At 55.3% G+C, this 23600-nt stretch overlaps 1 protein-coding gene across 1 annotated transcript in view; it reads right to left on the reverse strand.

The window, feature by feature from the left end:
- Positions 1 to 522: 522 nt before the first annotated feature.
- PPL (periplakin) overlaps positions 523 to 23600 on the reverse strand; it is a 28715-nt gene continuing 5637 nt past the window's right edge. Inside the window, exons 2-22 of the mRNA XM_063344291.1 lie at positions 17888 to 17987; positions 17165 to 17319; positions 16638 to 16761; positions 15715 to 15840; positions 15408 to 15449; positions 15127 to 15288; positions 14552 to 14659; positions 13949 to 14044; positions 12795 to 12917; positions 11749 to 11895; positions 10774 to 10925; positions 10142 to 10239; positions 9773 to 9930; positions 8676 to 8854; positions 8446 to 8584; positions 7463 to 7656; positions 6972 to 7122; positions 6610 to 6693; positions 5485 to 5601; positions 4609 to 4701; positions 523 to 4114 (exon numbers count right to left, since the gene is read on the reverse strand). Coding sequence (XP_063200361.1) covers positions 1430 to 4114; positions 4609 to 4701; positions 5485 to 5601; positions 6610 to 6693; positions 6972 to 7122; positions 7463 to 7656; positions 8446 to 8584; positions 8676 to 8854; positions 9773 to 9930; positions 10142 to 10239; positions 10774 to 10925; positions 11749 to 11895; positions 12795 to 12917; positions 13949 to 14044; positions 14552 to 14659; positions 15127 to 15288; positions 15408 to 15449; positions 15715 to 15840; positions 16638 to 16761; positions 17165 to 17319; positions 17888 to 17987 — 5233 coding nt within the window. The 3' untranslated portion in view covers positions 523 to 1429. The remainder of the gene's footprint in view (positions 4115 to 4608; positions 4702 to 5484; positions 5602 to 6609; positions 6694 to 6971; positions 7123 to 7462; positions 7657 to 8445; positions 8585 to 8675; positions 8855 to 9772; positions 9931 to 10141; positions 10240 to 10773; positions 10926 to 11748; positions 11896 to 12794; positions 12918 to 13948; positions 14045 to 14551; positions 14660 to 15126; positions 15289 to 15407; positions 15450 to 15714; positions 15841 to 16637; positions 16762 to 17164; positions 17320 to 17887; positions 17988 to 23600) is intronic.

Raw genomic sequence — 23600 nt, forward strand, 5'->3', positions numbered from 1 at the left:
TGGTAGAATTGCATGTTCTCTATCAATGTGCTCCTGCTGATCCTTGAATTTCACATCTGCTGGAAAGAATACGTGGGGTTCGGACCCCAGAGCAACAGTGTGAATCCTGCATGATCTTTCATTCACACAGGTAAAATACCGGTGTTAATCCCCAAAGCCAGGATGGATGTGCAGGGAATGCTTGGGGCTGCTTTTATTGATGGCAGAGTTTACTGGGGTTTGGGTATTAGCTGAAATTTGTGGAAAAAGTTAATGAAGGTACTCTAGATATGGGAGCCCCTGGTACCATCCCAGTGTAATTCCCTGTTTTCCCGTAGCTGCAGTCCCATTTGTTGCATTCCCATCTAATGCTGCTAATTAGTCCTAGCTCTAATGCTGCTCCAGCAATTTCCCTCTTGGAAAAGAGTCAACAGCTAAAATGAACAATCTTTTTTTTTAAATTTTGACTCTGAAATGACATCCTTCTGGAAAGCCAAAGATGAAGAGACTGCCATAATTAATAAAGAAAAGCCAACTTCGGATTGGAACCACTGCATTTTTATTTTGTACTATAAATAGAATTCCCCTCTATTTCCCATTCCCTTACACAAGTAAATGAAACATGTAGCTGCATGTAACTCCATCCAGTAAAATACCAGCACAAACGGCTTTTAGCCATGAGGTAAGCTAACTGTTTGGAAGGCACTCTGCGCTTGGTTACAGTTGCATGCTTTACACTACCCTCTTGTGTTTGGCAGTGCTGCCATCTCTTCATGTACTTCTCGGTGACCTCTGTGGTTTAGGAATGCTCCTCCTGGATCTACGGCTGACGCCATCAAATTCCATCTGCTTCCCTCTTCCCCAGCAGCATAGGCACGTAGGTGAACAAAACGATGGTGTTCAGGTATTCACGTGGTGACACCCAATTGAGATGTGTAGCACACCTTTGGTTTTACAGAGCTGGTTTTTCTCAGAGGACGATCCCATCATTTACTCAGTTGTCCATGAGGAAACTGTCTGGCTTACCAACATGCAGCTGACCTAACCAGCTCCTGCTGGTCACCTCGGTGTCATCTTGACCTTCAGTCTCTCTAATGACTGCCGTATGCAGCTTTTTATGCGACTACGTGAGTATACGCGGAGGAAACTGCAGGTTCTGCCGAGTCTTTGGACTTCAGGTACTTCACTGTCCTGAGGCTTGGTTTTTTTAGGTTGAGTGATTAGGTAGGGATGCAGAGGGGGAGAAGTTTTTGCTGTAGTCCTGACAAATGTGTTTTCCACTACCGGTGGTGCTTTTCTGCAGTGTGTGACAGCAAGCAGTGTGGCTTCGTAGCATGGCTGGGGCAGAGGCTCTAGCATTTTGGAAGACGCAAAGGAGGGCAAGGATTTGCAGTGATCCGGTAGTCTAACGAGTGGTGCAGCTCTGACTAGCTGCTCTTAAGAAAAGTTTCTAAAGTGGAGGGAGCGCTGTGTAATTACTTCCAGACACCAAGACCGCCAACTCCTGGATCGACATTTCCTTGTTGAGGTAACTGTTGTACTGAGCCATGGTTAGCCTTCCGCTCTTCAAAGCATCCTCAATTGAGAACTCTCTACCAGACTTTCTGTCGAGGATCACAGATGATTCCCCATTGGGACCCTTTATTGAGATCTCCTCCCAGTCACATTCCTGACTCTTCAGTTTGACAAACAAGCTCCATTCAATGAGGCCAAGCACATGAGCTTCCTCTGGAGACATTTCTTTTCCTGTGTCGGGGTCAATGACCACAATGGAGCGCCTCAGGTGGTTCTCTCTTTGTTCCCGCTTGATCGCCACTGTCTTGAGGCGATTCTGGAGTTGCTCGATCTCTGCGTCTTTTTCTCTGGATAACTGCTTCAGATCATCTAACTCCCTTTCCAAAGCTTGGAATCTGGAGTCCAGGTTTATTCCGCTGTCCATGTGGGTCATGTTTCTTAAATCCCGAGCTTCTGTTGCTGTGAGTTCAATCTCTGACTGCAGTCTCCTTGTTTCCATCAGCAGGTTCTGTTTCTCAAGATGTAGTTTGTGGTTTTCCTCCCTTAATAAGTCTAGCTCCTTGGATGATTTGGAGTTGTTGAATTCCACCTCGGACAGCCTGGTTTCGAGGCGGTTGATATCTGCATCTAGCTCCCTCTTACGCCTACTTTCTTCCTCCAGATTGCTCTTCAGCTTTTGAATCTCGTACTCCGTGTCTCCTTTGTCCACTTGGACGCTCTCTGAAAAGACCACCTTCTCTTTGACCTCCATCTTCTCCAAAGAAAGGAGCTTCTTTCTCAGGGCTTCTAATTCAGTTTGCAAGACTTGTCTTCGGTGCTTCTCTTCTTCTAGCTCCAGCTTGAGGAGGGAGTGCTCCTTCTCTTGCTGGGGATCTTGCTGAAGGATCACTTTCTGTTTCACAGTCACTCGTTCTGTTGTCTCCCTCTCCTGTTCTTCCAACTCGTTCAACCTAATCTTCAGCCTCTGCACCTCCAGTTCAGCCTCTCTGCGGGCCTGTCTCTCTTTCTCAAGTTCTTCTAGCTGACGCTCGAGCTCAGACCGCCTCCTCTGCAGCTTGCGGAGTTCTTCACGGAGGCAGTCAATTTGCTTCAGCTCGCTCTCAATGCTCTGAGAGAAGGAGTTGACTTCAGCTTTCAAGGCAGGGTCTTGCTCATACTTCACTACTTCCTGTTGGACCACTTTCTCCTTCACCTGGGAAAGTTCTTCCTCCTTCTGTCTTACTCTCTCTTCTTCGAGTAGCCGCTCCCTCTCCAGGTCAACGTGTTTCATCTGTTCATCTGCTAGCTGCACCCTCAGAGACTCTACCTCCTCTCTAGTCTTGGGGTCTTCCCGAAACTGCAGAATTTCTTGAACAACTTCCTTCATATGCACTTGAGGTTTGGTATCTTTCAAAGCTTGTATCTCTTGTTTCAGCTGGTAGATCTCAAGGTCAGCTCTTTCAATTGCTCCTGTCCTCTCTATGATTTCCTCCCGGAGTCGCTGTAGCTCCTTTTCAGTTTCTGGGTCATTCTTGTACTTAATGACCTCCTTAATGACTTCTTTGACTTCTACCAGTGGCCCTCTGTTCCTCAGAGCAGCCAACTCATTCTGGCAGCTCTTCAGCTGTTCATCACCGCCTCGGTATCTCCTCTCCTGCTCTACCAGCTCCAAACGAAGATTGGCAACTTCATTTTCAGCCTTGGGATCTGGGCGCACAATCTCACGCACTTTCTCCTGGACGACCACTTTGGCGTTCTCTTCCTCCAGCAGCTGGATCTTCCTGAGCAGCTCAGCCTTTTCCCGCTCGTTGGAACGACCCTTGGACTTCTCATCTTCATACTGGCGCCGGAGCTCATTCACCTCCCTCTCAATGGCTAAGTCTTTCTCTACCTTCAGCACCTCCTTGACAGTAATTTTGCCCTCGGCGATGGCCCGTTCCTTCTCAAGACGTTTGAGCTTGTCCTGGAGGAAGCTGAGCTCTTCCTCATGCTTCTGCCGAAGGGCGCTCTCTCTCTGCTTGTTCTCTTGCAACATCCGGAATTCCATCTCCAGCTGGGGATCGTTCTGCAGCTTCAGCACCTCCTTCTCCGTTACCTTCTCCTGCTCTTTGTTCTTCTCGCTGGACAGCACAGCAATTTGTTGGCGTAAAAGGTTGACTTCGTTCTCTCGGGTTCCTTCCTGCCTCCTGAGCTCTTCCAATTCTTCTTTGAGCTTCAGGATTTCATCAGCTTGAGCTTTGTCTTGTTCAATCCGCAGTACCTCTTTCACTATGTACTCCTGTCCTCCTTCCCTCTTCTCGTGCTCCAAAACGCGCAGCCTGATTTTAAGAGCCTCCAACTCATCCTGGAGCACCTGGTTCTTGCGTTGCTCTTCTGCTAGGTTTTGCTGCAGTTTGTGGAAGCTCTCTTCCAGCTGAGGGTCAGGCACTTTCTTCAGCAGTTCTTTCTTAACAACAGTTTCTTGGGGCTTCTGGTTTTGCAGGTGGACAATGTTGTTCTGAATGGCTTTGATCTCCGCTTCTAGCTGTTGCCGACGCTGAGTCTCATCCTCAAGCTCTTTCTTCAACTTCCAGACTTCTTCCATGGGCCTTACGGATGTTTTGGTCTGGACAGAGTCTTGCGTCAGTTGAACCTCTGGTTGCTATTGTTGAAAAAAGAATGTGTAGTCAAAACCCCCCCCAAATAATCATACTTCTGGTGCTTCAGTGCCTCCTGTGACAAAACGACAGGAGGATGCTGAGGTTGGTTAATGGCGGTTGCCTGTTGGGAGCGGGTATTTGCAAACAGGCTGCTCTTCAACTGCTCTGTGGATTCCCAGACTGAGAAATGCTTTCTGCAGTGGCTGTTGCTGTCAGAACAAAGCTTTTAGCCACGAGGGACACTAATTCTAGCATGGGCTTGGCAAAAGAAGTGTTAAAAATGATGTGGGAGCTTCCTTGGATGACTGGGAGATGGGACTGGGAAACACTGAGGGGTTTTTCTATCTGATTTAAGTGTCGCTCATGAATGATTTTGGGGCATGAAACACTAGCTAGATTTGTTTCCAGTTCATCTTCTTGTAATAGCAAAGGCACACATGCATATTATTTACACGCCTCTCCTTTCAATATCGCGCTGCTCCTGATGATCGCTTACCTGCCGCAGGAGGCTCTGCGCAAACTCCAGATTCTGCAGCCTCTGTTTGTTCACAGCATTTACTTCGGTGAACTTGGCCGCCAGAACAGCTTCCTGCGGAACAAAAATGCATTGAGTGAGGCTGGTGGAACCAGGGGTGCTTGGGCAAGGCTTGCTGAATAGAAACAAGGGCCAGGTCGTAAAGAAGTGACCTTGGGTGCTCTTCTAAAAGCAGTGATCTGCCAAGCTCTGGAGTAGGAAGAATGATTCTCGTGCACACAGACACGCTCATGGTGATGCTGTGTGTTTCCTACTCAAGAGGTGATGCTGTGTGTTTCCTACTCAAGAGATGCAAAAAGAGATGCAGACTGAGGACACGCTGCACGGGTGGACGCTTCTGCCTGCCTCAATAGGCAGGATGAGTTTGAGGCAGGCAGCAAACAGATCCTGCATAAATAAGTAGCTTGTGGCTTTCTCTCTAGCATGGGAGTTTTTGGTTGTGAAATGTTTGAAAGGCTGGAGAGGGGAAAAACTTTCAGGGTTTTGGCTTTTCTCCCTCCTTTGCCCTTTCAGAAAGTGCTAAATCCAGCATTTTCCCTCACTCATTCTGGCCAGCCCAGCCCCAAAAAAAATGATGGGTGATCAAAAGAATGATGAAAAATCCCTTCCTCCCCTGATTCTCTGCCCTCCCCAGCAGTCCCCTCTGGGACCAAGGTTGCCAACAGTAAATATAACTGTTTGCAAAATCCCTGTGGGTCCCATAAGCTTTCATAGAATCACAAAATGGTTCGGGTTGGAAAGGACCTTAAAGATCATCTAGTTCCAACCCCCTGCCCTGGGCAGGGACACCTCCCACCTTCATCTGCTTTAGCTCTCTGCAGGCCACCTCTTATTTACCTCCTCTTTCACTTTTGCAGCTGGAGACTGGAGCCTGGGCTTCTTGCTCGTGTACTCGTTCCGGCCGTTCTCTAGGTCGAGGATGGACCGTAGCTTCTCTGCTTCCAACTCATAGTCCTGTGGGAAGAAGTTCCCAGGAGGGAAGTGAGATTACTGGCTCTCCTTCATGCGCAGGTCCTTCCTAAACCCTGGCTTTAGTGACTTCTTCCCTTGACCTGTGTTTTGGGCGAGTTGCTGAGGATGGTGGGACCCAGAGCACTTTTGCAGGACCTCCCAGCAGGTTCTGAGTCAGGTACTGCCCTGTGACCATAGCAGCACATAAGCAGGCATGTGCTGACCTTCCAGTTACCTTATCGATGGTGGGCTTGGGGTGTCCTTTCATAACAATAGATCTGGGCCAGTTGCCATGCTAATGGCCACATGGTGTCAACATCAGAGCAGCTATAACCTGGTTTTAGCTCACCAGTTGACTGAGCAAGGACACTAGGCTTTCTTTAGGTGGCTCCCTGTAGGATGTAGGTGGTTCTGCCCCTCTGCTCCGCTCTGGGGAGACCCCCCTGCAGTGCTGCCTCCAGCTCTGGGGCACCAACAGCAGAAGGACGCAGAGCTGTTGGAGCCAGGCCAGAGGAGGCCCCGGAGATGCTGGGAGGGCTGGAGCCCCTTTGCTGTGAGGACAGGCTGAGAGAGTTGGGGGGGTTCAGCCTGGAGAAGTCGCTGGGGAGACCTCATTGTGGCCTTTCCATGCCCTGCCCCCCCACCCTCCCCAAAAGAGTCTTATAAGAAAGATGGGGAGGGACTTTCTACAAGGGCCTGTAGTGATAGGACAAGGGGTGATGGTTTCAAACTAAAAGAGGGGAGATTCAGACTAGATATAAGGAAGAAATTATTTCCTGTAAGGGTGGTGGGGCACTGGCCCAAGTTGCCCAGAGAGGTGGTCAATGCCCCATTCCTGGAAACATTCAAGGTCAGGCTGGACGGGGCTCTGAGCAATCTGGTCTAGTTGAAGATGTCCCTGCCCAGGGCAGGGGATGTTGATCTAGGTGGCCTTTAAAGGTCCCTTCTAACCCAAACTACTCTTATGATTCTGTGTTTAAGTTCTCCCACCAGCAAAATTGCAGTCCTTACCTTCACTGCCTGCTGGTATTGCTGAGCTGTGGCAGAGACCTTCTGCACCTCCTGTTCCTTGCTCACGATGTCGCTGAGGAGTGCCTGCCATGCACAGAGACACATGTCAAAGGGAACGCAAAATCCAACCGCATTGTTCAGCCTTTGTGAGGGCTGCTACCGAAATTACAACGCTGATAATAACAGCCTTCACGAGCTGCTCTGCTACGTGTAAACAAGGCACAGAGACCTTATAGTGTAAAAATAAATAAAGCTAATAAGTCTTTATGTTTATGTTGAGGAGCTATCTGAACTCTATTCCTTATCTTTTAGTGTTGTTCCTTCTCTCCCCATGGAGCCCAGAGTGCTCTCAGAATAATTACCGCTTGGTTCTTCAGCTTCATTTCCACTTGCTGGATGTTGTCGGTCTCCTGCGGCTCGTAGTTAGGTATGTTGCACAGGAACTGGTTGACTTTGTCGTAGTTGGCGCGGTAGTTGGAATAGGCACTTTTCGCTTTCTGCAGGGTCTGCGTTCTGTGGGGGAAATCAGCTCAGCTTCAGTACTATCGCATCTCCTGTGTCTTCTGCAAACACCTCTTAACCCATCCCTGCTTCCCCTGCTCCCTAAAGACACAGATCTGAGCCAGAGTTGTTCTCTTGCCAAAGTCCCCCATATCTGTTGCAAGAGCTCTAAGGGCTGCCCAGATCTTCCCAGCCAGTTCATGCCAGGAACCTCTCACTCTTCCTCCAAAGCCCTTCTGCAACTGCTCATGCCCATGATGGTGTTATGCCTCTTCCAGATTCAGCGTGGTTCCAACTCCACAGTAAATACTCCGGCTCCCCAGTCCTAGCTAGATCCTGTCCTCTCTCTTACCTGTGATCGATTTGCTTGCTGAGGTTGTTGAAGCGCTGGTTGAGTTTGTAGAGCTCAGCTTCTTGCCGTTCGATGTCAGGGCAGTGCTCCTGGAACTTGCTGGCCAAGGTGTTGGAGCACGTCTTCGTCCTTAGCAAGTTCTGCTCTGCTTCATTGAGCAGGAACCTTTTGGACTGGAGCTCGGTGCCCATGGCCTGTGGAAAAAAACAGGGGAGAGGGATTCTCTGGGCTTTTTTTCACTGTTCCCATCAACTCCATCCACTGCACTGGAGCTACAGAGGATGCTAAGGAACGGCTGAGCTGCAGTAGTGCTACGAGTTGTGGAGAAAAGTTAGAGGCCTGCATTGTAAGCAGAGCCACCTGGTAAACCCGATGGGGAGGAAAGCTCTTCCTCCCTTCTCTACCTATTCATCTTTAAAAGCAAGAATACTGTGTGCAAAATATTTGGTGCTCCTCATGCAAGCCTTAAACCCTGCTCCTACCAGTGCAACAACTCCAAAAGGAGCCGTGAAAGCTTTTGCATGCTAGTCTGAACTTGGGAACTTGATGGAAAAGCTGAGGAAGGACACAAAATTCTGGCCTAGCTAGTTCTTGGCCTTTCTACAGCAGAAGGGTTGCTAATTTTGGTCGGTAGGGATAACTGTTCTCAAAGCCTTGCTAGGTCCATCTCTTTCAAGTATCAGGCCTCTGTGTTGCCTTCCCCAGACCATTTTATCTTTCACTTCTCCATTAGTCCTTCCGTGAAATCACAAGTATTCAAACTGGCATTTGATTTCTGGGTTGGGGATGGGAATGATTTGCATTTAAAGCAGGTGGGGATCACTGCAGTTAACATGAAGTCTCATCTCCAGCTGGGGGAGGCCATCTCTTTGCCAACTGATTCACGCTTGTGAGTTGAGCAGCAACCACCCCAGCTTCTGGAAAGGGGTTTTATATGTGGAGCATATCAATAGGGTAGAAAACTGGCTGGAGACAACGCTCACCAGCAGTTCTTCTTTCTTACGGTCTACCACCCGCAAATCCTCCGGTACCGTGTCATCTATGACCAGTTTGTTCTCATAGGTAGACAGCAGGTCTCGGCCTTGTTGGAGGCTCCTCTCAAGGTTTGTGGCCACCTCAACTCTGTACGGACACAAGAGGAAAGGTGTTTCAGCACGCCTGCATCTATCTCCTGCAGGATCCTACGTTATGCCAGGCTCAAGCCATGACTTACTTCTCTTGGGCAGCACTGAGCAGCTGGACCACACGGTCGTACTTCTTGTTGGTATTCTCCACCTTGTTCTTTACCAAGGTAGCACTGCCAGTGTTCGGCACGGATTCGATGAAGACCTCGCACTCCTGGATCTTCCTTGTTTTCTCAGGTTCAATGCGACGGACTTCATTGGTGATGTTCTGCAGCAGGAGTAAAGCAACAAAGCCTTTCTAGCAACTGAACTAGGACCTTATGGCTACAAAGCAGCTGACCCTTGGCTGTCCAGGGTGAGAAGGGAGGTCAGGGCTGAGGGCTTGTTTGATGGCAGATGCCTTTCAGCCCTGTAGGTGACAAAAGGATATTTTCTGTTGACTTTCTGTTGACTTGTATCTCTTCTGGGGTAGGCCCTTAGCAAGGAAACTCTGGCTGGGGAGCGGTTCCCACCAGCTCTAGCTCTGTCAGAAACGTGCTGGACTCATCTGACCGTTTGGCTCCGCATCCCTATGGATGAATTCTTGCCTGGACATCAAAGCGCTGCAGGCAGTTGGAGCAATTTCCTTTCACTTGTGGTGGCACTTGAATTCTGACACAGCCCTCGGCAGGTGATGTAACCGGGACCTGAACTTCCTCCTAAACCAAGGGAGGTTTGTGGCACGGAGCCTGGCTTAATTAGGGGGCTGAAGGAGAGGAAAAGAGCAGGATGCACCGGAGCCTAGCAGGGCAGGGTCACAAGGAGAAACAGGGCCCTGGACCAGAAGTGTTTTCCTGTTCCTTCCTGAGCTGGTGATGGTGGTGGCAAAGTTAACGTCCCTGCTGTGCTCAGAATAGGGGCAGGATCAAAACTTGAGGGTTCCCCTCTCTGCAGCCATCACCTCTTCCCTGTTCAACCTTCCTGTGCCTGAGCTGGGCCAAGAGCAGGGAAAAGGCTTTGGTTTCCAAGGCTCCTCAAAGGGCTGCTCCACTGGAAGCAGCAGCCAGCTGTAAGCATTGCTCCGTGCCCGCATGCCCCTGGGCTCAGGGAGCGCTTGCAGCACCCAGCATACTGAGGACCACCGTAGGCACCCCCTGGGAGCACAGTCCCTGTACAGCACCGTCGGTCTGCTTCCACAGCCCCATACCTTGAGGTCTTTGGAGCGCTCGGTGCTGTCCTGCACGGCCCGACTCTGCTCCAGCGGCGGACGGAGGTTTGCTGTTATTGCTTTCTCCTGCTTGTCCAGGTCGCTGTTCACTTTCTCCAGCCCTGCCAGAAGCTGGCGCCCCCGAACCGATGCAGCATCTGGATAGTGAGGGGGGATCAAGTTAAAGCCAGGTCTAGGCTCAGTCCCACTGGGGAGTGCAAAATGCGCATCCCCCTCTGCTCCCCAAGCCCTGGCCCTGGACCCTTAGGAGATGGGAAGCTCTTGGTGACGTCCCCCTTAAGGTGGGCCACCACCTTAAGTTGAAGGCTACAGCTGCCTTTTTGTGCCTGGGAAGGGGCAAAGCCTCACCTCCAATGCTGTCTGCCTTCAGCCCCTCGTAGCGCTGCTGGAGGATGTTCTTGCAGTTGGCCGTCTTCTCCTTCACGGTCACGTAGTGATCGGTAATTCTGCAAAACAGGACGTCATGGGCACGAGGTCAGAGTCGGGCCCCCGGCCCCTCCATCGCCCCATCTCCCATCCCGCTGCGGCTCCAGGAAGGAGGTGGGACCTGGCCCCTCACAGCAGCCATGAAGCAAGTGGGGGAGAGGCACCTTCACCCCATGCTGGCAAAGGAGTGGAGGAATGTCTTCACCGGAGGGGTGAGGGCAGGGGAAAGGCAGCAAAGGCAGGTACCTGCCTGCTGAAGGGAGGGATGGGCAGCTCCCCCCCGGCTGTAATGGCCCGCCAGAGGAGGGGGGACCTGGACGGCTCTGAGCTGGTCCCACTTTGCCAGCAGGCATCTTGGGTGCAAGCAGGAGGGTGCAGGAATCCCTCCTGGAGGAAGCCTGAGGCTTCAAGCAGGCACGGCTTCGCTGCAGGAATTGGGGCAGGAGCCCCCCCCATATCAGCGCTGGTGGGGTGGCCTGGGGCTGGGGAGGGCAAGGGCAAGGGCTGCTGGGGCTGCAGGAGGGGCTGGCATGGCAAGCTGGGGGGACACGTACTGGTCTGCCAGCGCTATTGCTTCTGGGTCAGGCGGGGGGATCATGAAGCAGACCCCCGGGGCGCTGATCTTGTCTCCCGAGCTGTCTGCCACCTCCCAAATGTCTCCGCTGTTCTTCTGCAGGGTGTAGTGGGCTCCTCGGCTTATCTGGCCCTGGGGGACAGGAACCGGTCACAGCAGCAGGTCAGGAAACACCACCTGCCCTGCTCCACGCCGGCAGCCCCGGGGAGCTGCACTTGCAGGGAGGCAGGGCCAGCATAAACCCCAATCCCTTCTCTTGGCACCCTCTCGCTTTGCAGAAATCTCGTGTGCCTGCTCCTCCCTCCCCTCAGCCTCCAGGTATGAAGCCATTCCTCTTCTTGCAACAGCCCCGGCAAGCAAATTCCCACTAGGGCAGAGAGGAGAAGGCGTTTCCGAGGCTGTGCTGTGGTTTTCCTTTTTGGAGAGGCAGGCAGCTGAGTCAGCCGGAGCTGCTCGCTCCATTCCAGGCCCCTGGTGTCTGCCGGCTTTGCTGTCCCATCCCTTCGGTCAGCCATCCATCCTGCACAGACTGATACCCTGACGGTGGGGATGCCAATGTGCCCGCCAGGACTGTGCCGGTGACAGTGGGGTGAGTTTCTTGGATCAGAAACGTGCATAGGCATCTCCACCGTCCCAGCGCAGGGAGCGTGGGAACGTGACGGAGCCGGGCTGTCGCAACCTCCTGAAGGGTGTGTGATAGGCACGCTGTCCGCAGGGCGGACAGAGGCTGCGTTTCGCCCGGACCCCTCCTGTGCTGCTCCTCCTGAGCTGCAAAACCTGCTTTCCCACCGGGGCGAGCGCGACCTTCGCCTTGTCCCCGCTGTGGGAGACATCGCCACTTAGGTGCTGGCAAAAACTGCTCCTTCCCCAGGTACCTTTTCCATCCCCGGCGTCCCCGAAGGAGACGGTTCCCAGCAGCACCTCGGCATCGCTCACGGGACGAGGGAGATGTTACCTGCTCGCCATCGTACTCGCAGAGAGCCTCCACGGGGACGGGCTGGGGCGGCGTCTCACGGCGGTACCGCAGGGGCAGGACGTGCTGGCTGCGCTCCTGCAGGGACTTCACCACCTCCTCGTACTTGTCCAAGGCCTTCTCCTGGTCCTAGCACAGGGTAACAACCAAAACCAGTAAGGAAGCGTGGGAAGAACGAGCTCCTAGACTCCACTGGCTGGGGAGGAGCTCGTACCAACGCTGCCAGGATAGAGATTGTGGCTTCTCTTTTGCTTCTGCTTGTGAAAACGACTCCTGGGTCCTGCTCGGCAGCGGTTGTGTTCCTACACCAAGTGTTCCTGCACTCTCCTGCCTGCTTCTGCAGCCAGGCTGAGGACTGGGACTGTGCCCGTGAGGTTGCCAGGCCTTGGCACTAGTCACTGGCCAGTAACAGGCATTCCCTGGTGTATGGTCCACATCTGCATGTTGATGGACAGCCCCATTCCCAGCTGTTGCCTCTAATTAGAGCCCTGTGAAAAGGCTCTCTATCAGTTGCTCTAATTCTAGCTGTGCAGGTGGGTATCCCACAGTGTTGAGTGGGATGGAGCACGCAGGAGGAGGAGAGCTCTTGGAAGAGCGATCAGCTGTCCCAGCACACGTGCATCATCTGGGCCTGCTGCAGCACGCTTGGGCTGGGCCAGTGGCTGGGCTCAGCACAGCCCTTCCCAAGTGGGCGATCTCCCATCCCGGCTCTAGGCAGCACAGCGAGTTCCACAACCTCTTCTGGCAGCGGGTCTAATTATGCTCCCGCCCTTAATGAACGCTAACTCAATGAGAGAACAAATAAAAACCAGCCCAGTGAGCAATTACGTTGCTATGGGAGAGGCAATCTCTAGCTAGAGGGGAAGGAAGAGTCGGATGAAGGCTGAGCAAAGGGAGACAGCAGTCCTGCTGCTCGCTATGGAGAAAGCTGGGCTAGATGCCTGCTCCGGCAGGGATGTCCCTCCAGCGGTGTCGTAGGGACACTGGCTCCTGCATCCCCTTTTGGTCCTCCCTGCACCAATACTCACATCCAGCTCCCGGAGGAGAGACTCGAGCTGGTATCTGTCCTTGAACTCTGGGCTGAATTTTTGGTCCAGGTCTGTATCCACCTTCTTCAAGAGCTCCTGGGCGTCCTTAGTGTCTTTCTGAAACTGCAGAAAGGCAAAGTTTCTTGTGAGAAAGGGTCCAGCTGAAACATGGAGCAGACCCAACCTGGCACCCTGGTCTTCGCGCTGCCTAGAGCAGGGACAGCCCCCAGGAGCTGTGATGGGCAGCTGAGCACTCAGAAGTGCACGGAGGAAGGTGAGGAATGGCTATTTCCCATGCTTGGGACAACAAAGCTAGGGGAAAGACAACAAGGGGCAGTTTATTCCATGGTCTTCTCCTGCAGAGTTGTTAAATCCCACCTTTCCCTGCCCTCAATTTTGTGTCACTTGGACATCACGACGATGTGTGGCGTCTCCATTGCCAGCGCCAAGGAGAAGGCAGAGCCAAGCCCTTCCACACACAAACCACCCCCCGGGGCAGTTATTCTGGCAGATACCCACAAAAGGCACTGCCTGGGCTGGGCACCGTGGTTCAGCTTTGGCAACAGACTCATCACGTCGTCAACACGCCCAGGCTGTGGGAGAGGAATCCAGCCTGACCTGCTCCCCTGCAGAGCCTCCCTGGCTGTCGGATGCAATTTATCCAGCAGACATCTGTCTGCTGAGCTCAGCTGGGGTGCTGAGCCCTGGCACAGGGCTCCCCGTGGGGGGCAGCTCGGCTTTCTGCAGGTGTAATTTCCCCACTCAGACCTGTTCTGCTTCCAAGAGGAGAAGGCAAGGTCTCCTCATGGGGTGAGGTCCCTCCGTGAGATATCTCTGCTGTCCTGTGGACAAGGATGCCGACGTGGGACTGTGGCTCTTGAACCTCGGCATCGGAGCGGACGCTTTCTGCAAGTTATGGTTTTTTGGCCAAGCAATTACTGCGTTTGGCGCTTGAGCAATCATGACTTGCGTTATCAGCTCAAAGTGGCTCTCCTAGCCTTAAAAGCCCCGTAGACTAGAGGACTAAATCTTTTCTACCCTGTTTCCAGAGCAGCAGGAGCCTGTATGCTTGCTGGGGTCTCCTGCAGCCCAGCACCTCCTTTCTGGGCAGTGCGGAGCAAGCGGTGCCTCGCTGCCCCTGAGGGATCTGGTACCTTGTGGAAGTCCTCCATGAACTTCAGGTGGCTCTCCTCGCAGATCAGCAGGTTGAGGTACTCCTTCCAGTCGGCGTGCACCGCCTCGATGTGAGCCTGCAACACAGGTGGACATTAGCAGGACACCCCACGCTAAAGGTGACCCTGGGCTGTCCACCAGAAAGTGCCCATTTCCATCTCGAGCAAACAACTCCTTGGCTGCCTCTGAAGCCACCTGGATGCTCAGAGATGGCCATACTGGAGAGCAAGTCCAAAGCTAGGATGCTCCCATGGGAACGTGGGGATGGCTATATGGAGGTGGTAAAACCGGCGGCCTTATGTCCACCTTCCCATCAAAGGTGGCATCTGCCACCATAATTCATCCTTTGTAGGCAGGCACAGGGTAATGGCCACAGGAATGAGGGAAGCGGGAAGAGGTCCTTAGGTTTATCTCAGCTCCTCCAATGGTATTTACACACTTGCAGGTGAAGGAGGCTTTTTCCCACTTGGCATCCCGGGAAGTAAAGTCAAGAGTCGTGTTGGCACCACGTCCCGTGCTGGAGAAAGGACTGGGCACGAGCACGAGGGCAGATGGGGAAGCTGGAGCCCGTCCCTGATGCTCACCTCGATGGCATTCTTCCCAGGGTGGTTCTGGGCAAGCAGCTGATCTCCATCCGCATGCAGCTTGTTGATGGCCTCCTCCTTCTCCTCCAGCTTCCGGTGGATGAAGTTCTAGATGGAGAGAGGCGAGATACTGACCCCCCATGCAAAGAGAGGGAACCCTGGCTGCGTCCTGTGACTGAGCTACTCTGAAAGGGCCTGAACAGCTCCACAAGCCAGAAGGTGTGATGTTCCCCCACTGCAGCTCTCGCTTTTCCTTCCCTTGCAGACGTTGTTAAAGGTGTGACTTTCGCCGAGTGAATGCTGAGATAAGGGGGAGGAGAATGAGGAAGCTCTCAAGCTTCCTCATTGCTCTGTTTCTGGCAGGAGGCAAGGACTAAACCTCACCATCCACCATGCTCTCATCTGTACCATCTCAAAGCGCTCCATGATGGAGTGGGGGAAACTGAGGCATGGGGGAAGGCACGATTCCTGCCTCCCATCCGACCCACAGCCCGTTCCCCTGGCTCCGTGCCCACCTCCCTTGCCACAAAGCCCCCGACCGGCACGGGGCCAGGTGCTGGTGAGAGCCCACGGACCTCGTACTGGCGGCGCCGGCTGGGGTAGTCCAGGTTGTGGTCGCTCCAGTCATAATGGGTCCTGTCCTTTGCCTGCTGATCCAGCCAGTAGAGCTTGTTGGTGCAGCGCTGCATGTAGTCCTGCAGGGAGTTCAGATCCTGCTGCCGCTGCTGGGAGCCGGCCTGGGAAGGGTCGGAGGGGAGAGCTCAGCCCAAAACTCCTCTCCACCGGCCTCCTTGGGCCACCCCAGCGAGGGACCCCTGCCAAGGGGTCTGCCCCTGGAATCTTGGAGGTCTCTTACCAGCAGCTTCTGGTATTTGGCTTGGAACTCGCTCGTGTATTCCTGGTGACAGAGGAGAAGCGAGGCAAGAGTTAGGAGCGTGTCTCCGGAGAGCGGTGGTGTGATGGGGGCTGGATGAGGGAGGGGGATGTAGGGTTTCACAGGATTTGCCTCATTGTAAAGCTAGAGTTGGTGTAGGATGCTGGGCTCCAAGGCTAGGCACAGATCTGGGCACCCACCAAACATGGTGGGATGCCCTCACCACCATCAGTGGCTTGGGATGGGGCCGACCGTGTGGGGCAGCAGGGAGAGGGGCGGGAGAGCTGACCTTGTTGCCTTCCTTGACGATGTGTGGGCCGATGGCCATGACCTCGTTGTGGAAGATGTTGTGCTCCTCTACTTGGCTGTTGACCAGCGGCAGGTCGGTCCCGAAGCCCTTGCAGTTCAATGTGTCCTGCGGCGCACAGGAGTTGAGGTTAGTGACGGGGGAACGGGATGTGGCAGCTAAGACCTGGGAAACACCACTTAGAGGTGGACATCGAGCTGGGCTTGGATGGGTTCTGGTGTTGGCAGCATGTGGGTGAAATCGGCTATGCCAGACGGTGGCCATGGGAAAGCAACTTTGGGAGTTTTAACCCTTTTCTGGCTGGAAGAGTGCAGGAAGTGGGCTAAAATAAAGAGTAAGGGCCATGGAGTAGAGCCCAAAGCAGGTGCTGACTGGGGATGCCAAGGCAAGGACCCCAGAGCAGAAGCTGAGGCTTGTTCAGCTTGGGGAGGAGAAGGCTTTGGGGGCACCTAAGATCATCCTCTATCAGGCTGAGAAATCAGATCCAAGGCTCTGTGAAGTGGTGCACGGTAGGAGGGCAAGAGACGACAGGTGTAAATTGAAATGGGGGAAGCACAGACTGGGTATAAGGAGAAGCTTTTTCACTCTTAGGACAGTGGGGTGCTGGAGCACGTTGCTTGGAGGAGGAGTGCGATCTCCATCCTCGCATGGAGAAGGACAGAAGTTTGCCCAAGCTCATCCAGGAGGGGCCAGCGGTGACGCTTCAAGCACCGATTCCTGGTGCCACAGCAGGTGGCCTTGTCCCATCCCCTCCAGCTCCCCACCTCCTTCCCATGCTGCTCCCAGTACCAAGCAGCCAAGAAGGCTTCCAGGAGCCTGTTTCTCCGTGGGGAGATGCACGAGGTCCTGCCTGTCCCCAGCTGGTGGTGCTGGCTGGGCAGTGGCACTGGTGGTCCCCTTGGTACCTGTTTCTCCTCAATCACTGTTGACCAGTTGACCTGGGGCTCAATATGCTGCTGCAGGGGGAAGTTGTAGATCTGGTCATGTTTCACACGCAAGTTTGCCACTCGTTCCTTCAGCTGCCGGATGCTGCGGGAAGGAAAAGAGGAGGGTGGGATGCAGGATGTGGGCACGGGCCAGCATTAGCATCGGTAGCTGTACTGGTCCTCTCCCAGCCCCACTGCGGAGGGGGGACCGTCCTTCGGGGACCTCGGTGAGCCCAGCGCTGCCAGGCAGGCTGGCAGCAGCCGCGTTGGGCAATCGGCTGGGGAGGGAGAAGGCAGAGGTTCCCCCTTGCACCCATCCCTCTGCCAAGGGCTGCTCAGTGCATCTGCCAGCTGCGGGTTATGCACCTTAATGTGAATTGGGATACAGAGGAGCCCACGGTGACCCCCCAGCTGCAGGCAGAGCCCCTGGAGAAGCGTCCTTCCCCCCCTGCAAGGCTCTGGCGACAGTTTTTCCCCACCACCACCCGCGCCCCCACCGTACTCACTCTTCTGTGATCATGTCACCCTGGGGGTGCTTCATGTGCCGGGCGATGGCTGCGTCCCCATCGAGCACGTAGAGCAGCTTGTCGGACTCGGTGAGTTTCTGAGCCGTCAGGTCCTTGTACTGCGCTAGCTGGCATGCCTTGATCTTGTGCAAGTCCTGGGCAGGCAGAGAGCGGGGAGGAAGGGTCACCAGGGGAAAAGAAACGTATCCAAGGGGGCTGAGCAACGTCCTCCTGCCGCGCTGCCCCTGCGCACCAGAGCTGGGCAGGAGCTCTGCCATCCCCTGTCCTCCCAGGGATGTGTTTTGCTTCCCCCTCGCCTATCTTAGCCCCGAGGAAGGGCTGGGGGGCTACGTTGCCTCGGGATGCATCCTTTGGGGACGCTTTGGGGAGAGGAGTGTGGTTCAGGCCCCTTCTCCTCCACCCCAGCTGCCTGCTGGGATGCACGTCCAGGGGTGCACAGCCCCGCTCTGCACACTGCTACCAGGCCCAGGGAGGAATTTTGGCGCCCCATCGCCTCTTACACCCTCCCGCCTTCTTCCCACAACCCCGGGGAACCTGTGCATCCCTCCCTTAGAGATCGTCGCAGCCCGGGTACCCGCCGCAGGGCAGGGCAGCCATGCAGCCATGCCCTGGGAGAGGAGGTGAGACCCCAGCAGAGCGGGAAGGGCTGTGGGGGGACATGGCTGCTTGGGGTGGGGGGGGGGGAGGGCACGGCTCACTCACATTTTGCATCCGGGAGTCGGTCTCCACGATGTTTTTCTCCACCTGGTCGGCATTTTTCTGCAAGCGTTCTATGAGCTCGGTCAGCTCTTTGCTGGAGATGCTGGGGAGAAAGATGCGGGGGTGGGGGGAGAGAGAGGGAGAGAGAGACCCGTCACCCCACAGCCCGGAGCTGCTGCCGGGGCTGCCCTCGGGGTGCCGTGACCCGGGGGGTGGCCAGGGGCCAGCCCAGCCTGCCAGGGCCTGCAGCTGCATCTGACTCACTGCTGCCTTTCTAACACTTTCCAAAATACTCGGCTGCTCTGCCAGGAAGGGGGGGCGGCGGGGCCGGGACTCACTATCTCCCGCACGCTGGAAATGGGAGCGATGCCATAAGCGAGCCTGCGCCTCCCTTGGCTTCGGGAGCGAGGAAGGAAAGAGCCGTTTGCAGGGGACAAGGAGAAATGGGGGGGTGGCCTGAGCAAAAGAGAGGAGCCGGACCCCACGCACGCAGGCGACATGGCCCGTTTGAGGCTGTCGCATCCCCTGGGCAGCCCCTCCTGCAGCCCTGTGCCCACCCCACTTTGGGGCACAGCCCTGCCTTGGAGCCCCTGCTGCGTGTCCTCTGTGCCACGGTCAGGGCTTCCTTGCTCTGGAACGAGTTATTCACAATCGAAACACAATTATTCACAATAAAGGGCCGGGACAGCACACGTCGCATTTATCTCTCGGCGCTTTGTCTCTTGCTAGCCACTGGTTTTTGCGCCCAGGGCGATGCTGGTCCCAGGGTGAAGTTGGTCCCAGCCCCTCCGTTTGCAGCCAGGCTAGCAGGGTGCAGAGCAGCCCAAATATTCATAGAATCACAGAATGGTTTGGGTTGGAAGGGAGCTTGAAGAGGTTCCAACCCCCCCTGCCCTGGGCAGGGACACCTCCCACCACACCAGGTTGCTCCAAGCCCCCTCCAACCTGCCCTTGAACACCTCCAGGGATGGGGCAGCCACAGCTTCTCTGGGCAACCTGGGCCAGGGGCTCACCACCCTCACAGCAAACAATTTCTTCCCAATATCTCACCTAAATCTCCCCTCTTCCAGTTTGAAGCCATTACCCCTCGTCCTATTGCTACATGCCCTTGTAAAAAGTCCCTCCCCAGCTTTCTTGTAGGTCCCTTCAGATACTGGAAAGCTGCTGTAAGGTCTCCCCGGAGCCTTCTCTTCTCCAGGCTGAGCTGCAGCGACGGCTGAGCTAGAGCAGAGCCAGAACAACCCGTGACGCAGCTTTTGCATGGCCGGAGTTATTTTAAACATTTTTGTCTTCTTGCTGTCCCTTTGGCTGCAAGGAGAGGTTGCGGCGTGCCAGGGCCAGCTCCGGAGGACCGTGTGCCAGGCGATGCCCGCGGCTCCTGCTGTGGAGTGGAGGCAGAAAGCAGGGTGTGCTCCCCCACGGTCCCTGCAGCTGGAAGGTTCCTAGAGCTGAGGCTGGTGGCAGGGCTGGGACTCCTGTCCCAGCTGTGCCGCTTTCCCATGTGGGTTTAAGCTAAGGGCTGGCTCACTCCAAATCCCAACCACCCATAGAGCGGGGATAATGAGCCTTAATGACCTCATTATAAGGTCAGATGGTGGTAGAATTAATCATTATATGGGGCTTGGAGGTGTTAATTGCTGTTATAGCTGCCAGAAGGTGAGTTGTGTGTCTCCTGCAAAGGCGGAAGGGCAGTGGGGCAGGCTGGGGGAGTGCAGCCTTGTCTGGTGGAGCACCAGCACCCCAAACATGGTGTGGAGGTCCCCAGGTGGACAGCCTCATCCAGCAGCTTTGTCAGCCCAGCTCCAAGGGGTCCTGCAGCACCGAGGTCCATCACTGGGCAGGAATCAGCCACGTGAGCTTCTCCAGGACAGCACGAGGCGTGTCCTCCTGTCTTCCACAGCATGGTGGGCCAAAGCTGAGAGTGGACATGGCTTGTTGACCAAGGCAGTCGTCTTCCAGGGCTTTGCAGTGGCTTCCCTGGACATGTACCAGTGCTCAACTGCCAGCAGGTAAGAGCAGAACGTGGCCTCATCAGCCCTGTGCACCTCAGTGGGGACGTCTCAGCTCACTGCCTTTCCAGTGCGGGCACCAGGGGGGAAGAGCTTGGCCAGCCCGGGTCTGGCCAGCCCCCTTCCTGGCACTGCTGCTGGGCTGCAGGACACGTTCCTGCCTGCCATGCCTGCTATTGCCTTCAATGGAGCAGAACCAACCAAAACCCAGCTCTGGGCTTGTTCCTCCCCACCTCGAACCCTGCCCTGGGCTGCAGGAGCCTCGTAGCATCTGACAGCTCCACTGAAGTTCATGCTGCCCGGGAAGTTCTGGCGTGGGCAGGATTTACACTGATTTTTTTTTTACTTTTTTTTTTTTTCTTTTTATAGAAGCTGCATCATCAGGACGGTACTCGGCAAGGCTGGTGGTTTGTGTCTGTCATCGCTGCTGCTGTCTGCCTGGCACCTCCTGATGAGCAGAGGAATTACCATAATTAAGGGCCCTCTCGCATCAGCAGGAATGAACCAAGCGGGCATTTCCGAGCAGAGCAGCAAACGAAGTGGTTGTTGCGAGTCGGGTGGCTGGTTGCAATAACTGCAAGGGCGAGTCTTGTTTTCCCTTAAATAATCGCAGCTGGAGGGCACGGGGGTCACCAGGAGATGGACGCGGGTGGCTGGATCCTGCTGCAACGGCAGAAGCAGCTCTTCAAAATACACTTTGGGGTTTCTTCTAATCCGCATCATCCCATGTAAACCAGGGAAAAGTGCAATGGAATTAGTGGAGAGGAACTGGTTTGAAGCTGGGGCAACTAAAATGTGCTGCACGCATTTTTGTGTCTTCAGGTGATGGTTCCTCAGAGCTGGCCCCATCTCCTGCATCCTGAGAGAGTTCACAACCACCAAGGAGCCTTCTTCAACTCTCACCCATGAACTGGAGTCCACCTGAGCTTTGAGGGTGGGAGAAGCTCATTATCGAGGTGGGAGCTTGGGATGCTTCGGGGTGATAGCCGGGTGGGCACTGAGCGGGGCTTGGGAAGAGCTGGAAGGGCTTGCCGGCTCCTCTCCGCGTTCCCTACCTTGGTCTTGGTGTTTTCCAGCAAGCCCAAGGACGAATCTTCAGGGTCCCAGGGGATCTATAGCATGGACGGACAAACCATCCCAAAAAGGAGGAGGTCTGGGGCTTTTCCAGTTCTGGTTTTGACTGATTGTATGGGGGAAATAAAATTAAGCTGGGGGGTCATCTGAGATCAGTGGCAATGCTGCGTTTCAGGCACGGTTTCCCAAGCTGTTGCTGCTGATGTGATCTGAGAGAGCTGAGCCTGGAGACTCTGCCCAGCCTTTGTGCTCCTCTGCATCAGCAAAACTCATCTCCAGTACCGGGAACCAGGGAGTGCAACACCTGGCCCTGACCCTCTTACTCAGGGACCGGCTTTGCCCGGAGCATCCTCCGTGGCCGCGCTGCTGCTGCTGGAACAGCCAGGCCGGTTTGGGATGGGGATGACGTGTCCAGGTGAGGATGTGCCCTTTGTCCCCTTCTCCCCGCTCTTCCCCTGGGTCTGAGCCATGGGCTCTAATCACCCCCGTTAATCACCCTGCCACCGAGGTGGGGCTGCTTGTGCACTGCCAGCCGGTTCCCAAGCTGGTGGCGCTGCCCCTGGACATTCCTCCCCACCCTCACCGTGACTCAGGGCACCCAGTGCCAGGGGCAGAGCCACCCTCTGCCCCCAGCCCTGGTGCTACCTGGGGTGTGACAGACCCTTCTCCATCGCTGCAGGGAGCAGATGCAGGTTTCGGGACTGGGGAAATAGGGAGGGCAGAGGATCATAGAATAGTTCGGGTTGGAAAGGGACCTTAAAGAGCACCCAGTGCCACCCCCTGCCCTGGGCAGGGACACCTCCCACCACACCAGGTTGCTCCAAGCCCTGTCCAACCTGGCCTTGAACACCTCCAGGGATGGGGCAGCCACAGCTTCTCTGGGCAACCTGGGACAGGGGCTCACCACCCTCACAGCCAAGAATTTCATCCTCAGATCTCATCTCAGTCTCCCCTCTTGCAGTGTAAAACCATTCCCCCTCATCCCATGGCTCCCCTCCCTGCTCCAGAGTCCCTCCCCAGCTTTCCTGGAGCCCCGTTAGGGACTGGAAGGGGCTCCAAGGTCTCCCCGGAGCCTTCTCTTCTCCAGGCCGAACCCCCCCAGCTCTCTCAGCCTGTCCTCACAGCAGAGGGGCTCCAGCCCTCCCAGCATCTCCGGGGCCTCCTCTGGCCCCGCTCCAACAGCTCCCTGTCCTTCTGCTGTTGGTGCCCCACAGCTGGAGGCAGCACTGCAGGGGGGTCTCACAGAGCGGAGCAGAGGGGCAGAATCCCCCCCTCGTCCTGCTGCCCACGCTGCTGGGGATGCAGCCCAGGCTGCAGGGGGGTTCTGGGCTGCCAGCGCACATCGCTGGGTTGTATTGAGCTTCTCGTCCACCAGCACCCCCAAGCCCTTCTCCTCAGGGCTGCCCTCCATCCCTCCATCCCCAGCCTGTGCGGCTACTGGGGTTTGCTCCAACCCAGGTGCTGGACCCGTACTTGGCCTTGTTGAACCTCATGAGGTTCACACAGTCCCACCTCTCCAGCCTGTCCCGGTCCCTCTAGATGGAACACCTCAGGATGGCGTTTCCCCGTGTCAGAGAGGACAGTTTGCTCAGTAATTCAGAACCTACTGCTTCGATGTGCAGTATCTGGGTGACCAGGGAAGAGAAGACGCCGCGGTTGCTTGGAGCAAGCAAGGACATGCTCGGGTGTAATGTGGGCACGGCTCTGCTGCTCAGCCTCGGCGTTCCTGAGGCACGCAAGGAGAGCTGGTTGCTCTCTCCACCTCTGCAGTTTACGCCAGTCACCCACGGAGCTGGTGGCTGTCCCCAGCGGAGGTTTTGAGACAGGGAAATCTAATAAAAAGCTCCCATGGGAGCTGGATCTCAAAAGAGCCACTGCAGCTTTGGGGGAGCCGATCCTCTGCACCCCATCCTCTGCTGAACGCCGGGGGGTTGGTGCCTGCTCCAGCTCGCCCCCACTGCTGTTCGAAATGCAGAATTAATAAGTGTGGAGCAATGAATACAGAAATAGGAGAGAGATTTGAAGATGGCTCTCATTTCTGTATTTTTTTCCCCTGCGTACTCATCGCTTCTGTGCCCCTTAAATTGACCAACTTGGACATTACTGATAGGACATCATCGCCCCTATCTGCCTGACACCCCCCCGCCATGGTTGGGTCCGTGTTAATAAACCACGAGGACAAGCGCGGTCCCTGCATCCTTCTGGATGTCAAGCAGGGTGCCGGAGGGAAAGCTGAAGCCTGGCCGAAATCTCTGGGATGGAGGAGGTGGGCCTCCCCCTGCCCTTCATCTGCCGAGGGGAGGAAGATGCAGGAGAAGCAGAAGGTGATGGGTGAAGCGGTGAGGAATCCTCGGCCGGCCCGGGAAAGGCGTGAGGGGTGGGATTGGCAAGAGACGGCTCTTTCGGGAAGCTGCTGGGAAGAGCTGTGGGTGCATCTGGGTTTCGGAGCTGCTGGCAGGGTAAGGCAAAGGGCTGCCGGGGCCAAAAAACAGGCAGGAGTTGGGGAGGGCAGGGGCGGTGGTTGGAGCGTAGAGCGGCGCTGGGGAGGGAGAAAGGCAGGATTTGGCCATTGCCCAGCTGGGAAGGGCAGGAGCAAAGATGCCCAGAGCACAGCCCTCGCGAGGCTGCGGCAG

The sequence above is a fragment of the Chroicocephalus ridibundus genome, chromosome 8 (genome assembly GCF_963924245.1).
Source record: "Chroicocephalus ridibundus chromosome 8, bChrRid1.1, whole genome shotgun sequence".
NCBI classification, from domain to species: Eukaryota; Metazoa; Chordata; class Aves; order Charadriiformes; family Laridae; genus Chroicocephalus; species Chroicocephalus ridibundus.